Genomic DNA, 12,878 nt, shown 5'->3' with positions numbered 1-12,878 from the left:
GCAGGTAACGGGGTACAAGTGCCCCACGGCCAGTTTGCCATCCTCCACTGGGTGCTGGGCTCCTGAGGGCAGCTCAGCCGGGTTTGTCATCCTCCCTTGGCAGGTGCAGGGCTGAAGGCTCTGCTGAGGCTCTCAGACCAGATGCTCCTGCCCTCTCCCGCCCCTGTTGTGTGCAAGTGTGTGCAGGGGTCTCCCCCAGCTGGTCCAGGGGAGCCTGGGCCAGGCCCTGCCCCTGCTGGCTGCTGAGGGCGACCCAGGGTGGGGCTCCCCAGGAGCCTTCCCTCTGGGGCACTGTGTCCTGGGCCAGGACCTTCCTCCAGGCCCGGACACCTGTCCTCTCACTTCCTGCCATGCTGGGCCCTGCTGCCCAGAGGGACCCGACTCTCCCTGGACCCCATCTGCCCTCGGTCACTCCTCGAGGCTTCCAGGTAGGGCCTTTGTCAGAGCAGAGAAACCAAAACCTAACTTGACCCTGAGGACTTAGGGATGGGACCGCTGGCCAAGAAGTGCCTCCTATTTCAACACCCATGAGGGTGGCATGAGTAGCCCGAGTCTAGGATGGGGTGTGTCCCAGTCATGCCAGCTCAGCCACTTCCAGGAGCTCTGATGGCTTATAAGGCGCCTGGGTCCTTCACTAGCACCCTGAGAGCACGGCATAGGCGTGACGAGGCAGAGAAGCCGCAGACACAGAGCCAGACGTGGTGAAGGGACCGAGACATGGATGCAGGCGCAGAGGCCTGGGACAGGTAACCTCCCCTTGCATGCCCTCTGCTCCTGAGCTACTCCTCGGGAATGCCCGATGGGGACATGCCACTCCCTCGAGGTCTCCTCCTGGAGCCCTGGGGGTCCCTGCTTTTCCTTGCCTGTTCCTGCTGGCCCGTGCCGTGCCCACCGAGCCCCGTCTGCCGATGCCCAGTCTGCTTGTCCAACCGGCCTCGCCTGGGCTCCTGGGGAATGGTCCCTGAAGGTCCCCATCCTTGGCTCCCTCCAATGCCTTTGGGAGTCTATGCTTCCTGTCAGGGGATCCCTCTGAGCAGAGGGCCAGGAGGTCCCTTTCAGCTTTAAGATTTTGGGCCTGCAAAGGGCTTTGGTATTTTCATCCTTAGGGAAAATCCCACGGCTATTTAAGATGAGGCTCCTGGGTCCACTTTTTGGCAGTGGTCCTGCACTTGTATGTGTGGGCCTGGTGCGCACTCGGAGTGGGCCAACCTTGAACCAAAGGGGAAAGGGCCGGGATGTCCCTCCATGCAGGGGAGTAGCTCCTTGGGGACAAGGATGGACGGCGAGGCCAGGAGATGGGATGAGAGCCTACCACGGGCAGAGGGAGAGGACCCAGCAGAGGGTTTGAGAGCTCTGGGCGACTCCTGGGGGTCCCCTGACAGAGCAGTGGGCAGGCCCCCCAGGAGCTCCCAGAAGGTGTCCCAGAGGGAGTGTGGGTGGATCCAGCAATGCCAGTGGAAGCCCATCCTCTGTGGGTCTGGCCAGAATGTGGGGTGCTGGGGGAAAGGGCATGGGGCACCAGCAAATGGCAAACAAGGAGCCCATAAGAAACAGTTGAGTTGTTTAAAGATTGAGTATCTTCACTGTTTTTATTTTTTTAAGATTTTATTTATTTGACAGAGAGAGAGATCACAAGTACACAGAGAGGGAGAGAGAGAGAGGGAGGAGGAAGCAGACTCCCCACTGAGCAGAGAGCCCAATGCGGGACTTGATCCCAGGACCCTGAGATCATGACCTGAGCTAAAGGCAGAGGCTTAACCCACTGAGCCACCCAGGCAGCCCCAAGTATCTTCACTGTTTTTTAAAAAATATCATTTTATTTATTTATTTGACAGAGAGATCACAAGTGGGCAAAGAGGCAGGCAGAGAGGGGTGGAAGCAGGCTCCCTGCTGATCAGAGAGCCCGATGCGGGGCTCAAGCCCAGGACCCTGGGATCATGACTTGAGCCGAAGATAGAGGCTTAACCCATTGTGCCACCCAAGCACCCTGAGTAGCTTCACTTTTAATGTAAAATCTCTATTCTGTGCCAACATCGTCAGGCACTCCCCAAACCTTTTGTCCACAGGTTGGACGAGGACACCTTCATCGACAACTTCCACAATGCAATCTGGCTGTCCAGGACCTACCTGTGCTACGAGGTCGAGCATCCCGGTCCGGGATCCGGGATTCCTCCGGGCCAGGACAAGGGCGTCCTGAGCAATAAGGTGACCAGTCCAGCCAGACCCCAGCTCACACGGCCTCCCCATCCTGGGACGTTCGCGGTAGAACGTTCTGGCTGGACCTGAGCAGGTCTCATCAATATTTCCCCTTCGGTCCCCACAACGGCCCCCCCTCAGCCTAGTGTCAGGTGGGGACTGTTTCTGCTGTGGTTTCTGACTTGGAGCCACACGTCAGAAAGCAGTCACACTGTCCCAGGGACGGGCACCACCTCCTCTTGTCTCGAATGACCCTCCTTCCACGCCCACCCCAACTGCTGTGCCTCTGAGGAAGGGTTAGGACAGGCGAAAAAGCTTCTGGACAAGGGGTCAGCTTTTTCCCTGGCCCCTGCCTGGGGCGGCTGCCGGCCATAGACCCTGAGATCCGTTGGCTCTCGACGCTCCCCTTGCTCACCAGCAGGGGCCCTGGCAGGACCCCTGCCCACTGCTGGAGATCCTGCCCAGGGCACTGCTCCCCACTCCAGCATCGCCCAGGGAGCCCCCCTCGGTCCCCAAGTCCCCATCCACTCTGCGCAGATCTTTGAGTTTGCGCCGCTGACCTGACTTGCTCCGGGTCCCGGGCTGGCAATCGCTCCCTGGACAGGTTGCACCCATCTCCACAGCTCTGTGAGCCCCGACAATGACTTTCACCCCATGCCCAGGCGCCTGTCGGCTGGGTGCCCCTTCCCCATTCCTCCCTGCAGAGTGAGCCCTTCTGTGTCACCCGTGGGCTCAGCACAGGCTGAGGGCCAGGGCAGAAGCTTGCAGGAGCGCTGGTGCCAAGGTGGGAGTGGGGTTCGGTGGCGGTGGGTGAAGACAGGGCTGGATCCCTGCCTGGAGGAAGCCTCCACTGCCAGGGCACCAGGCCAGGGAACTCGGAGCTCCCCTGGTCCCCCTTTCCCTTTCCGGGGGCTCTTCTGCTGCTGTCTGCACGGCCCCGCTAGGTGAGGGTCCTGAAGCCCCTTCCTTGGGCACAAACATAGAAACTCCGTGGTCAAGCTGAAACGTAATGTAACGCAATCTTTTCAAAGTCAAACTTGAGGCAAATCCCATGATGAGTGAAATCTCAAGAATCTGAAGAAGGCCCGGCAGGTAGAGCAGGATGCAGAGCCCGAGCGACAGAGGCAGACGCAAGGTGCTCCGTTGCTCACCGGACCCTGGGAACATGCCCTAGTGGGCCTGTCAGCCAGTGGGGGGGAGCCTGGAGCCTGGAACACTGCAGGGAGATCCCATTCGGCTCCTGCTGAGAAGGGCTCCCCCTGCATCTTGTGCCTGAGGCCAGGACCTCCCTGCCTCTCCCTGGTGCCCCCTCCCCCGTGTTCACCACCAATGACAGAAGCCTTTCCTGCCTCTTGTGCGCCCAGAGTGACCCGGACCCCACGCTCTCCCGCCATGCGGAGTCCTTCCTGCTAGAGCAGATCCAGTCCTGGAACCTGGACCCGGAACACCAGTACAGGGTCACCTGCTTTCTCTCCTGGAGCCCCTGTGCTGATTGTGCCCAGCGTATGGCTGAGTTTCTGGGGGACAATAGCCACGTGAGCCTGATCCTCTATGCCTCCCGCATCTACAGCGTGGGACAGTATGAGCAGGGGCTGCGCATCCTGAAGAGGGCTGGGGCCAGCATCGCCATCATGACCGCCAGGGGTCAGTGTGGGCCTCCTGCAGGGCACAGGGGTGGTGGGGGGAGGGTGCTATGTGGGAGGACAAGAGTAGTGTCCCTGGGGTGGTCCCTGTGTGCTGGCTGTGGAGGGGAGGCTAAGGTGCCTGGACAGCAGAGGACAGCAGGGTCGCTGAGAAGAGAGAGGTCAGCGCAGGACAGGTGTGTGCAGAAGGGCAGGGGGGAATGGTGGGTGGGCATGCCAGGGAGACTGGGGTTTGCAGGAAGAAGGGAGGCCAGGCTGGCTGAGGTTCCAGCCTGAAGACAGAGTCCCGGGGTTGGTGGGTTCAGGGAGTCCCCCAGAGGGGAGAGAGCAGGGGTGCAGCTAGGAGGGACACAGCCTGTCATTGAGATTCAGACTTGAGGTGGTGCCCAGCCCTCCCCGGAGCATGGCTCATGTCCCTCCCCGGCCCCCCTGCAGAGTTTGAGCACTGCTGGGACACCTTCGTGCTCCACCAGGGAAGAAGTTTCCAGCCCTGGCCGGGTCTTTACAAGGAGAGTCAGAAATTCTCTGAGACCCTGCATCGCATTCTCCAGGTGAGGTGCCTCCCCCCTCCCTGCCACCTCCCCTGCCCTCCTCCCTCCGCTCCACTGCCTGGCCTCTCCCTGCCCCTCTCACAGCCTCCACTGGGTTACCTGCTCCCTCCTGGGGCCATGCCACCCCTCCTGCCCCCTTGGAGAGATTCCTCTGCTCCCTCATCCCCTGGGGCCCCCTCCCTTCCTCATCTCTGGGGCTGCCAGACCCCTTCTCTGTTGCCCCCGCCCACCTGTCTCACTGCCCGCCTGTGCCATGCAAGTCCCCGGTCTCCTCCCTCAGCAGGAAGCCTGAACGATGGACTTCAGTCTCACCAAAGACCACGCAGGGGAGGCCTCTGTGACCAGCAGAATAAAACACTTCCTCCCAAGCCATGCAGAGCTGCTCTCCACCGCCCTCCAGATCGATCCACGGCACGGAAACCAGCAAAAGGCCATGAGCCCAGAAGAAGTCGTCTTGAAAGAAAAAATCTGAGTAGATTTACTTGTCCTGGAAAATCTACCTTAAGTTCAAATATACGGGTTAAGATCACAGTCATCGCTGTCAGAAGAGTTTTCCGCGTATAGAGAAGTGACGAATTGATTTCAAATGCAGAGATCTGAACGCCAATGTCAAGGATCTTCTACCAAAAGTTTTCTCTGGAAACGAGTCCCGAGTCCGGAGAGCCACAGGCAGATACCTCTCCCTTCGTGGGGGGCCCTTCAGCGGGATCACACCAACTCCCTCTGTTGGGAGAAGAATCAGCTAAGCCTGACTTCCTGGGAGGGTTCTAGAAATCAGAAACCTCCCCCCTGCCAACCGATCCTTGTGAGGGGCACTGATTGGAAATGACAGCTGCGCTAAGAAAGAATAGAAAGGAGGAGTCTAAATATTGGTGAGGAACCCACACACTTGAGGTTTGGGGCTGTGGGAGGCCACCCAGTGGCCATGTCCAGAATTGAGAGAGAGACCTAAGACAGCTGAACTGCCCCCCCCCCCCAGTCTTCCCCCTTTTTTGCCCACGGTAAGGTTCTGAAAACCAGTCACCCCTGAATTCCAGCTCAGACTGAGGAGGGGCCAACAGTCAGGGAGGAAGACGGGCACAGGCCTGGGAGCGGGGTTGGCCTCTGTCCCACGGGGTCCGCTGCCCTGCACTGGAGCCCAGACTGTGTCCGCATCTGCCGGCCCCTTTCTGCCCCCGGCCTGTCATATTCGCTGCCCCAAGTCTGAAACCTGTCATAAAAGGAATGCTCACTCCTCAAATACTGGGGGTACAGCATCGATATTCAAAAGGACACACGATGTTTTGCACGGGGAGGAGCCCCGGTTCACTGGATCCCACAAGTGCCCCAGGAGCACAGGTAGGTCGGTCCCAGCGTGCAGTGTTCTCAAGGAAGCCTCGGCGCTGAGTGATAGCGATGCTCAGGCATTGTGGGCAGAAGGCCAGAGGAAATCCCCAGGAACTGGATGCTGTCGCTTCTGTCCACTTGGACAGACGTCCCTGTGACATGCTGCTTGGAGCCCCTCCCCCACTGGAGTCTGAAGAGGCCCTGGGGACCCCCTTCCGCCCCTGGCCCTGCTGCATCTGGGGGTCCTGGTAGGGGAGGAGCAGGACCCCCCTGTGCCTGGGAGCAGATCAGCCCCAAACCAGGTCCTGGCCTCTCTTCTGAAACAAAATCCCTGTGACACTGAGCTCACATCACCGTGGAGGAAGGCCACCTTCCACATGGGGTAAGCAGCGTCACCCTGTTAGACAGTCCTATGTTGGCCACCTAAGCTGTCCCCTAACAGAGAAGGGGTTTGGGTTGGGACCCGTGGGGTCAGAGGCCATGGGCAGGGAAGAAGCCCAGTGGCCACGTGGACAGAAGATCAGTGACCTGAGGTGGGGGCCCTGGGGACAGTCATCACACTTAGGGGGCCTGAGGAAGGCAGGAGGCAGCCCCTGGTTCTCAGGGTGACCGTGTCCCCAACTCCAACAGAGAAAAGCCATGGATAGAGGGGGTCAGCGGGATGGAGAAGTGGGGCCCCGGGTCCTCCCCTGTCTGCCTCAGACCGCGATCTCCTTGAGGGCAGGACGCTGCCTGGCCCGGCCTTAAATCCCCGGGTCCCCGCTGTGGTGGGTCCCTGAGGCGGGGCTCCTGGGTCCTGTTCAGTGGCTGGGGGACACAGGGAAGGACTGAGCCAGACTTGCCTTCCCTGTGGGCGGGAATCTCGCCATGTGGAAATAGGGCACACGTGCTTGGAGAACATTCTGGGGTAGCTGGGAGCACACAGGGGATGCCGGGTCCCATGGGCCATTTCCCAGATCCTGGTTCCGAATGTGCCCTGAAGGCCTACGTTCCTAACTTGAGCACAGACACCCGTGCCTGAGGACTTTGCAGCCAGGACCCTACTCGGGTCATCCCCGCAGACGGACAGGGGCTGGGACCCGGCGAGGGGGGTGGCACGGTGGGGTTTGTCTTTCGGGGCTCAGCGGTCACGCAGGGATGCTGGGGAGTGCCCAGCCAGCCCCCAGGGGGAGGATTCTGGCCTGTGGTGAGTGTGAGGGCAGGGTCCTGGGGTAGGTGACCCTGGAGAGAATTACAGAGTCCCTGTGGGGGCGAGGACGCAGACAGGGGGTTTGTGTGGCAGGGCGGCTTCTGCTCCCTGCAGGGAAGGTACCTGTCTCCTCTCCCACCACAGAGCTCACAGGATGCCGGGAGGACTCAGGCACTCGAGGGAGACCCCCGAGCCCCGGCCTGGCCTGCCCCACGGTGCAGGAAGGGTCCAGGGACGGGACGACTTGGGCCCATCCCCCTGCTCCTTCCCATTTGTCCACTCAGTGGCCCTTCCTCCCTTTGGGGGAGATGCTCCTTTCTGTCGGTTTTCCTTCCCCCCAGGCTCAGCTGCCTCTTTCTAGTCCCTGTGCTCACGTCAGCTGAGCTCACGGTCCCTGGTCAGTCACTTGTTCCTGTGGCCCTCCCTGCCTTCCTCTGTATCTCCCTCCCTCTCTCCCTGCCTCCTTCCATCTTTTTTCTCGTGGATCCGTTGCTTCTCTCCATTTGCCCGGAGTGTTTTATCTTCCTCTCTGACCCTGGTTCTTCTCTCCCACTCCAGTTTCTCCTCTTGCCCGTCATGGTGGCCTCTCTCCTTCCCTTGAGGCCTCCCCTCTGACTATTAGACATGACTTTTCTTTATCTCTCTTAGATCCAGCATGAACTAAGGCCTTTAGTTTTGTCTTTGACCCTCTGGGACTTTCCTCTCCAAGATGTCCTGGCATGAGTCACCTTGCATGACCGTGGCCTGAAAAAGCCCTTCTTTGAGATGCCAACTTGGACCCTGAGCTACATCCCTGGCTCACTGTAGACAGATGATGCCCTACTGTGTCCCTTTGTCCGGGTGTCTTTCTGGGCTCCTCATTAGAATTCGGAGTACGTCTTTGCATCCTTGCTCTTTTAAAGGAGGAAACAGCGTCCTTTGCTCCCTCACACTGATGTCCAGGTGCTACTGGAGTGACAGCCACAGCCCACTTGCCCTCAGATGCCCAGCTCAGTCCATCTTGGGAAAAAGCATGCACCTATGGACACCATGGATGGAGGCTCTGTCGCATCCCACTGCCCATTCTATCCTTGGCTCCGCAACTCTGGTTGCCTTTCAGTTGGGGACCCTAAAAAGAGGACTCCTTAAAATCGTCATGGGGTGTATTACTTACCACCACAAGAAAACTCATTAGGAACCCATCCTTGTATATATTTTGAAAAAAAAATTTAATAGGGTTGGCATCTAGTAAAACACCCAAGCATCTTGTAATGGGTTGAGTAAGAAGAAATTCTCTTCTTCCGTGCCTCCTGCCCATGCCGCCCAACCCTTGAGGGGTGATCTGTTTCTCGTGGTTGTAGATCTTCAGTTCTCCCAGCTGCAGAATATTCCATTCAATGAGCACAAGACACTTCCTTTATCAGCTCTGTTGTCATGGGCCCTGGCTGCAGGCAGGAGACTGTGACAGAGCTCAGGAGGCCATAAAGTAAGGGGTGTAAGAGGAACTGAAGCCATCCAAGCTGAGCTTCGCCAGAGCTCTCCTCCTTCCCCAGAATACCCCTCATGGACGCATTCAGTTAGTCTCTTTGATATTTTCCAATCAGATAGGGGCTCTGGTGTTGATCCTTCTGTATACTCCCTGACTACCAGGGAGGAGTTAAATGTGAGGTCTTTGCTTTAGATTCTTTTCAAGGGAAATCCTATCCACCTTTTTCCTTCTCTTTATTTTGCTAATAGGGGGCTCTACCAGCCTTCTAGTGGCTTCCCTGCTCACTGATAATGTTTCACAGCCTCATTCGAAAAAAAATCTGTAAATCTTCAGAAATTTAGAATAATGTAAGATAGAGATGAAGATGTCCCTCCCTGCCACCACAGCGATTGAGGGAGAGAGATCTTGCTGTGTTATAAAATTAATGCATAGAACTAGTTCAACAGATTTGAAGATTCAAGTCTTACATTCACAGAGCATCAGTCTTGATTTTCTGTGCCATTGTGTGAACACCAGCAGCTGTTACCCAGCAGTATAGAGTAGTGGCGGGAGGAGAGATTCTGGAAGCCAGCTGCCTGAGTTCCAATCCTGCCCCTACCACTTACTGGATTATGACATCTGGCAAGTTCCTTAGCCAAATTATAGGCATATAAATTGGAATAATAAGAGAACTTTCACCTAGGTGTTTGTGAGGCTTAAATGAATTTCTTTATATTTATATCTACATGTATTATGAAGAGTACCGGACCTATGATAAACATGATAGGAGGGTTTGCTATTATTAATAGAAATCTGTCTCTGAAAACAACACTAAACATCATCTTGCGAAAGTGTCTTAGATCCATACACTGAAAGCTACAAAACGTTACTAATAAAAAGCAAAGAAGACGTTAAAAAAAAAAAAAAAAAAAAGGAAAGCTATACCATGTTCATGGCTCAGAAGGCTCTATATTGTTGAATTGTCAATTCTGTAGGTTCCAGGTAATCCCAAATGCATTCTCAGGGTTCTGCCTCCCTGCAGCAGCTCTGATGCATGGACTTGGCCAGGCTGAACTACATTTACCCTAATTCTCCTTACAGTAGTGTTAGATAAGGGTCGGCCACGAGAGTGGTTAGTCTGGCCAATGGAGTGGGACGCTCTGAAGAAGCAGGCTTTCCTAACAGGCTCCTGTGTTGAGGTGCTGAATTGACTCACCTCTTTAGTGTGAAACCACAGCTGTAACAAACGTCCCCGCATCCTTCTTGGGGTTCTCCCACCCTGGAGCGAGGCGAGTTTGCTAGCTCTGTGGCAAAGGAAGTGTTAAGAAACAAAAAACAAGCACAAAATAGAGTCGGTTGCTCCCCATGACAAGAAGCCACGATTCCATTGCAGGCTCAATCCATCCTAAAAATGTGACCTCTTAACAGTCAATCTGAAATTTTGTAATCAACACTAGTGAAGTCATCTGCTTGATAAAAGCCCTACTTTTATCAAGTCACCCGCTTGATAAAAGCCCTCCCCCACAAAAAGAAGATGTCCGGGCCTGAAACAACCCTTTTTTTGTTTTGCTACCAACTTCCTTGTTCGATACTCTACCTGTGAAAACCCTCAGTGGTACAATGCCTCAGAGCATCTCTACTTGCTAGGGGGGATGAAGCATTTAATGAAGCCAATTAGATCTTCAAATTTACTCAGTGGAGGTTTGTTTTTAACAGGACCCCACAGGACACCCAGACCACTAAAGTCAGGACCAAGAACAAGGAAATGGGTTTCTGCCCATCCTCTCGAGCTCTACAGCTCATCCTTTAGGTTCTAGTTTGTCTTTGCTCTCTCACACTCTACATCCACCGTCCCATCCCAAAGTGCTGGTCCCATGGGCTTCATGTCTGCTACACACCAGACGTGAAGAGAACACCTTACCGACACTGCTTAACCTGCCCCTACAATGGCATAAAGTCAGAGTCCCGTAAGAAGTCCTTGTGCGTTCCATATGATCTAGCAATCCCACCTCTGGGAATATAGAGCAAGACAGCTCTGTAGAGAGCAAGATGAAGTCGCTTGGGTCAAGCCGTGACTCATGTCAAGCAGTGATGTAGGCAGCCAAAGGCACTGCAGATAAGAACAAATATCCCCGAAACCAGCACAGGTTGACAGCACCCAGCACCGATAACCAACAGACCAAAGGGCAAAGGCTGATTAAACTCCAAAGGAGTTTTAAAACGAACTGTCATGAACTGTCCATCTCTTCAGATGCAGATCCTTCTACAACTGGCTGCATCAAAAAGGCAACTATGGCCAAAGTCTCTGCCCAATCGATCTCTGAACGTAACACAGATCCTCCACTGCTTAACCATAGTAAGCAGCAAGTGCCAAGAGCTGACCTGGACTGGATGGAGACCTCATCTCAACTGTGTTCCCGCAGACCGGCTTCGAGTTTGGTTCATTAACTTCTTAACCCTTGTATCTTGTGTGTTGTGTAACCTTGTCTTGTGCTTTGCTTGGTGTGACACATATGGAGTCAAGTTAAATGCATATGAAATGCCATTGAGTTTTGAATCCTGAACTTGCTTTACAATTACGTTAACCTTGCTTTATGAGTGAATAAAGCCGGCATTGCGGAAAGACAACTCGCGTACGCACCTTCGTACTGTGCTTGTGATTTTATATGTATATTACATATAGTACATATAAATTTAAATAATAACAATATTTATTTATAAACATAGATGCAAAAATCATAATTAAACTGGTAGTAAACAAATACTCAAACCAAAAAAGATTTAAAGAGTATAGGACTTCAACTATACTAAAAAAAAATTATTAAAAAGAAAAGATAAAGAACATGGGGGTTACCATTTTCTTTTCTTTTTGATGATTTTATTTATTTTTATTTGAGAGAGAGAGAGAGAGAAAGAGTGGGGTGGGGGGACAGAGAGAGAGGAAGACTCCCTAGAGCCTGATGCAGAACTCAGTCAGAGCACCCAGGGATCGTGACCTGAGCTGAAGGCAGACACTTAACTGACTGAGCCACTCAGGTGCCCTGGGACTTAAAATGTTCTATTTCCCTCTTAGAAGAATTTCCCTTAAAATGGAAGAATAGAAGAGTCCCCCTTATGATTGGCACTGTTCAACACTGTGCTGTTGTCCAAGTCAATGTCCCAGGAGCCACAATAAAGCACAAGGGCTCTCGGGATTGCAAAAGAACAGAAACTACTAGAAATAGTAAGCAAGTTCTCAGTGAGGTAGGTAAATACAACTTCAGTATAGGAAAATTAAGAGTGTTCCCAGATACTAGCAACAGCAAAAATAAAAAGTATGAAGGGAGATGAAGGTTACAATAGCTCCCAAAAGGTTTACTGGAGGGGACCAGGGTGGCTCAGTGGGTTGAAGCCTCTGCCTTCGGCTCAGATCATGATCCCAGGGTCCTGGGATCGAGCCCCCCATCTGGGTTTCTGCTCGCAGGGAGCCTGCTTCCTCCTCTCTCTCTCTCTCTGCCTACCTGAGATCTCTCTCTGTCAAATAAATAAATAAAATCTTAAAAAAAAAAAAAAAAAGGTTTACTAGACGTGAACCTAACAAAATATGTGACACCTTTATGAAAAAGTGCAAGAATCACTGAAAACATAAAAAGAAGACCTATATAAATTGAGGTATATACCATGTTAATGGATAGGACCTCACGGCCACAAAGATGTCTATGTTTCCCCAAATTTCTCTCCCTCTTTTGCTCTCTCTCTTTCTAGCAGAGGCGGGACAGTACCCAAGGGGAAGTACGTCCATGACAGCGTGGAAATGCCCCTTTTCAAGGCTGGGCCTTATAATAAAGGGTAAAGTAACAGCCAAGGGAACCTGCCCAGCCAAAGAGCCCAGGCTGGGGAGGCAGCAGGAGGGACCCGGTGCCTATCACTCCTTTGTCAGGATTATCCTCAGGCCAGAGGGTGTGGACGCCCACAGTCTCCACCTGAGATACCAGCTCCAGGGACAGCTCCTCTAATTTGCACCCGCTCTGCATCTACTTCCCAGCCAGCAGGGCTTTGCTTCTTTTATTCCCACCAGGAAATCCCCATCCCCCTAGGGGCAGCCCTGGCCCAGCTACCATCAGTAACATTCTGGGCCTCCCCTGACCTAGCAGGGAACATGACCTCCGATCTCCAGAAATGCAGCCACACAGCCTGGAGATTCAGCTCCCGGTATAAGCCAACACTCACCCCTCATGGGGCAGTGTGACAAGGTCAGCCATCCTGTCCCTGAGCCAACGAAAGGAATCCCATCAGTCACAGCTGTTATGGGCTGAAGGTGTGGGTCCCCTAAATTCCTATGTTGAAGCCCTACACCGCAGTGTGGTGGTATTTGGAGCAGGGGTGTCTTTGGGGTGATTAGGGTTAGATCCTACCATGAAGGTGGGACCCCATGAGAGGATTAGTGTCCCGGGAAGAGGCAGAGAAACTAAAGCTGTGCCTTCTTCTCCCGTGGCTTCCCTCTCCATCTGTCCCTCTCTGTCAGATGAAGGCTGAAGGACCTTAGG

At 54.0% G+C, this 12,878-nt stretch overlaps 1 protein-coding gene across 2 annotated transcripts; it reads left to right on the top strand.

The window, feature by feature from the left end:
- The first annotated feature begins 345 nt into the window (after nucleotides 1-345).
- LOC309869288 (DNA dC->dU-editing enzyme APOBEC-3G-like) lies at nucleotides 346-4,921 on the top strand. 2 transcript variants are annotated; one of them, XM_082740100.1, is made up of 5 exons: nucleotides 346-746; nucleotides 2,067-2,205; nucleotides 3,561-3,840; nucleotides 4,275-4,390; nucleotides 4,671-4,921. In XM_082740100.1, exons 1-5 carry the CDS (start codon nucleotides 718-720, stop codon nucleotides 4,680-4,682), a joined length of 576 nt encoding a protein of 191 aa, XP_082596226.1. In that variant the 5' UTR covers nucleotides 346-717; the 3' UTR covers nucleotides 4,683-4,921. The 2 variants fall into 2 exon arrangements, with proteins under 2 accessions (XP_082596226.1, XP_082596227.1); XM_082740101.1 differs by having other exon boundaries at nucleotides 482-746; nucleotides 4,674-4,921.
- Nucleotides 4,922-12,878: the final 7,957 nt, after the last annotated feature.

The sequence above is a fragment of the Mustela nivalis genome (assembly GCF_964662115.1).
Source record: "Mustela nivalis genome assembly, chromosome: 7".
NCBI classification, from domain to species: Eukaryota; Metazoa; Chordata; class Mammalia; order Carnivora; family Mustelidae; genus Mustela; species Mustela nivalis.
The sequence above is the reverse complement of the archived record's forward strand: the minus strand, read 5'-3'. Positions and strand labels throughout refer to the sequence as shown.